Source organism: Silurus meridionalis, unplaced genomic scaffold (genome assembly GCF_014805685.1).
Source record: "Silurus meridionalis isolate SWU-2019-XX unplaced genomic scaffold, ASM1480568v1 Scaffold81, whole genome shotgun sequence".
Lineage (NCBI taxonomy): Eukaryota > Metazoa > Chordata > Actinopteri > Siluriformes > Siluridae > Silurus > Silurus meridionalis.
This window is the reverse complement of record NW_025804742.1, coordinates 235,799-240,000: the sequence shown is the minus strand read 5'-3', so window position 1 is coordinate 240,000 and position 4,202 is coordinate 235,799. Positions and strand designations below refer to the sequence as shown.

At 46.3% G+C, this 4,202-nt stretch overlaps 1 protein-coding gene across 2 annotated transcripts; it reads right to left on the bottom strand.

The window, feature by feature from the left end:
- Positions 1–281: 281 nt before the first annotated feature.
- Positions 282–4,202, bottom strand: nup35 (nucleoporin 35). Of its 2 annotated transcripts, none has more exons than XM_046844620.1 (4): positions 4,064–4,202; positions 799–966; positions 559–716; positions 282–408 (listed from the first exon to the last, which is right to left on the bottom strand). In XM_046844620.1, exons 1-4 carry the CDS (start codon positions 4,074–4,076, stop codon positions 343–345), a joined length of 405 nt encoding a protein of 134 aa, XP_046700576.1. In that variant the 5' UTR covers positions 4,077–4,202; the 3' UTR covers positions 282–342. The 2 variants fall into 2 exon arrangements, with proteins under 2 accessions (XP_046700576.1, XP_046700577.1); XM_046844621.1 differs by having other exon boundaries at positions 559–698.

Below are 4,202 nucleotides of genomic sequence, written 5' to 3'. Positions count from 1 at the left end.
ACAAGATCATCATACACATTTCTAATCCTTGAGACACACCCACTCTAATCACTTCACATTTCAACTAAAATCATACACAACTCTGTGTGTGTGTGTGTGTGTGTGTGTGTGTGTGTGTGTGTGTGTGTGTGTGTGTGTGTGTGTGTGTGTGTGTGTGTGTGTGTGTGTGTGTGTGTGTGTGTGTGTGTGTGTGTGTGTGTGTGTGTGTGTATGTGTGTGTGTGTTATGACTCCCTGGATGTTCTCCCCAACACACCCAGATGATATTAATTATTAAGCCACTCCCACTCAGAGCAGTGTTCCTGTGACAAACCCTAATAGGTGAAGCAGGAAGGTCATGTGATCATGTCTCACCTGATCCTGGAGTTGCCGCCATGCCAGACAGAGGAGTTTGCATCACAGAGAACACCTACACACACACACACACACACACACACACACACACACACACACACACACACTGAATCCTGCAGTGTATTGAATAATAACAGATAGTATTGTGTGATCGTATGAAGTGTGACATTATGAAAGTGTGTGTGTGTGTGTGTGTGTGTGTTACCTGTTTGTTGCGTGATGTAAGAGGGGAGAATCCGACCCCTGGACTGGACAGGTCATCATAAATACTCCTCACTGGAGGAGCACCACTTTTATCTTTAGGAGTAGGAACCACCGGCTGAGGAGGAGAACCACCTGATACACCTACAACAACATGCAGGTCTAATACTGTTCATAAAAAGAATAATCTAGTTCTGTTATTATTATCATCATCATCATTATTATTGTTATGTGTGTAAGATACCTGTGAGGGGCAGGGCTCTGGTCTCAGCTCCACCCACTGTCAGGCTCAGGGGTCGGGCCTGTGGTGTAGCAGGAGCAGGAAGGTCACCCATCAGGAACCCAGGGAGGAACTGAGCTCCACCAACAGGCTTCGGGGATGATGGAGAACCAAGTGACATCGGCTCCATACCTGCCACAGAAGGACAAAGAAGTTCAAATTATACTTACAGTGGGGCAAAAAAGTATTTATTCAGCCAGCAATGGTGCAGGTTCTCCTAGTCATAAAGATGAGAGGCCTGTAATGTTCATCATAGATACACTTCAACTCTGAGACACAATGAGAAGAAAAATCCAGAAAATCACATTGTCTGATTCTATAAAGAATTTATTTGCAAATTGTGGTGGAAAAATAAGTATTTGAACAAAAGTTCATCTCAATACTTTGTTATATTCCGTTTGTTGGCGAAGACAGAGATCAAACGTTTTCTGTGAGTCTCCACAAGGTTTCTACACACTGTTGCAGGTAGTTTGGTCCATTCCTCCATGCAGATCTCCTCTAGAGCAGTGATGTTTTGGGGCTGTTGCTGGGCAACACGGATTTTCAACTCGCTCCAAAGATGTTCTATGGGGTTGAGATCTGGAGACTGGCTAGGCCACTCCAGGACCTTGAAATGTTCTTATGAAGCCACTCCTTGGTTGCCCGGGTGGTGTGTTTGGGACCATAGTCATGCTGAAAGACCATGTTTCATCTTCAATGCCCTTGCTGATGGAAGGAGGTTTTCACTTTTAATCTCACGATACATGACCCCATTCATTCTTTCCTTTACATGGATCAGTCGTCCTGGTCCCTTTGCAGAAAAACAGCCCACAGGTGATGTTTCCACCCTCATGCTTCACAGTAGGTACGGTGTTCTTTGGATGCAACTCAGCATTATTTCTCCTCCAAACAGGACAAGTTGAGTTTTTACCAAGAAGTTCTATTTTGGTTTCATCTGACCATATGACCTTCTCCCAATCCTCTTCTGGATCATCCAAATGCTCTCTAGCAAACTTCAGACGGGCCGGGACATGTCCTGGCTTAAGCAGGGGGACACATCTGGCACTGCAGGATTTGAGTCCCTGGTGGCGTAGTGTGTTACTGATGGTAGCCTTTGTTACTTTAGTCCCAGCTCTCTGCAGGTCATTCACCAGGTCCCCCCATGTGGTTCTGGGATTTTTGCTCACCGTTCTTGTGATCATTTTGAGTGAGATCTTGCGTGGAGCCCCAGATCGAGGGAGATTATCAGTGGTCTTCAACAAGTTCAAACAGGTGCCATTAATACTGATAACAAGTGGAGGACAGAGGAGCCTCTTAAAGAAGAACTTACCGGTCTGTGAGAGACAGAAATCTAGATTTTTTTGTAGGTGACCAAATATTTATTTTCCACCATAATTTGCAAATAAATTCTTTATAAAAAGAATTGTGATTTTCGGGATTTTTTCTTCTCATTTTGTCTCTCAGAGTTGAAGTGTACTGATGATGAAAATTACAAACCTCACGTCACATCCCTCAGAACGTCCATCACTAATCCCAGAGACCCAGTGTCACGTCCCTCAGAACATCCATCACTAATCCCACAGAGACCCAGTGTCACGTCCCTCAGAACGTCCATCACTAATCCCACAGAGACCCAGTGTCACGTCCCTCAGAACGTCCATCACTAATCCCACAGAGACCCAGTGTCACGTCCTCAGAACGTCCATCACTAATCCCACAGAGACCCAGTGTCACGCCCCTCAGAACGTCCATCACTAATCCCAGAGACCCAGTGTCACGTCCCTCAGAACGTCCATCACTAATCCCACAGAGACCCAGTGTCACGTCCTCAGAACGTCCATCACTAATCCCACAGAGACCCAGTGTCACGTCCCTCAGAACGTCCATCACTAATCCCACAGAGACCCAGTGTCACGTCCTCAGAACGTCCATCACTAATCCCACAGAGACCCAGTGTCACGTCCCTCAGAACGTCCATCACTAATCCCACAGAGACCCAGTGTCACGTCCTCAGAACGCCCATCACTAATCCCACAGAGACCCAGTGTCACGTCCCTCAGAACGTCCATCACTAATCCCAGAGACCCAGTGTCACGTCCTCAGAACGTCCATCACTAATCCCACAGAGACCCAGTGTCACGTCCCTCAGAACGTCCATCACTAATCCCACAGAGACCCAGTGTCACATCCCTCAGAACGTCCATCACTAATCCCACAGAGACCCAGTGACACGTCCCTCAGAACATCCATCACTAATCCCAGAGACCCAGTGTCCCATCCCTCAGAACGTCCATCACTAATCCCACAGAGACCCAGTGTCCCATCCTCAGAACGTCCATCACTAATCCCACAGAGACCCAGTGTCACGTCCTCAGAACATCCATCACTAATCCCACAGAGACCCAGTGTCACGTCCCTCAGAACGTCCATCACTAATCCCACAGAGACCCAGTGTCACGTCCCTCAGAACATCCATCACTAATCCCACAGAGACCCAGTGTCACGTCCCTCAGAACATCCATCACTAATCCCACAGAGACCCAGTGTCACGTGCCTCAGAACGTCCATCACTAATCCCACAGAGACCCAGTGTCACATCCCTCAGAACATCCATCACTAATCCCACAGAGACCCAGTGTCACGTGCCTCAGAACGTCCATCACTAATCCCACAGAGACCCAGTGTCACATCCCTCAGAACGTCCATCACTAATCCCACAGAGACCCAGTGTCACATCCCTCAGAACGTCCATCACTAATCCCACAGAGACCCAGTGTCACATCCCTCAGAACATCCATCACTCGTGGCCACTTTAATAGGAACATGAAGTCCAATCACGTGGCAGCAGAGGATTATATAAAACCATGAAGCTATGGAGAAGAACTTCAGATTCCCATCAAACACCAACATAAAAACCATTAATCTGCTGTGTTTATAAAATAATAAGTTATACATTAATACATTTCCCCTTTAACATACAAATCTGTTTTTGTGTTTCTCACACACACACACACACACACACACACACACACACACACACACACACACACAGTGGTGCTAACCCTACAGCACCTGTATTATAATGCTGTTATTAATAAATAATATTAATAATGACAACTTTATACTGGAACAACTTTATTAGCTAACACATCGGCTAGGCAGCTAGCGCCGTGCTAATGCTAACATCACCACCTGCACGTGTCTGAGAGAAACACGTGTAAATACACACTGTAACACACATCACACTCACCCTGAATGTCCATCACACCGAAAACACCACACACTTATTTATTTAATAACTACACCGACACACTCCCACACCGTTACCTCAGAAATTTCAAAAAACAAAACCGGAAATGACGTGTATTCCGGAAACCCACTGAAGTGGT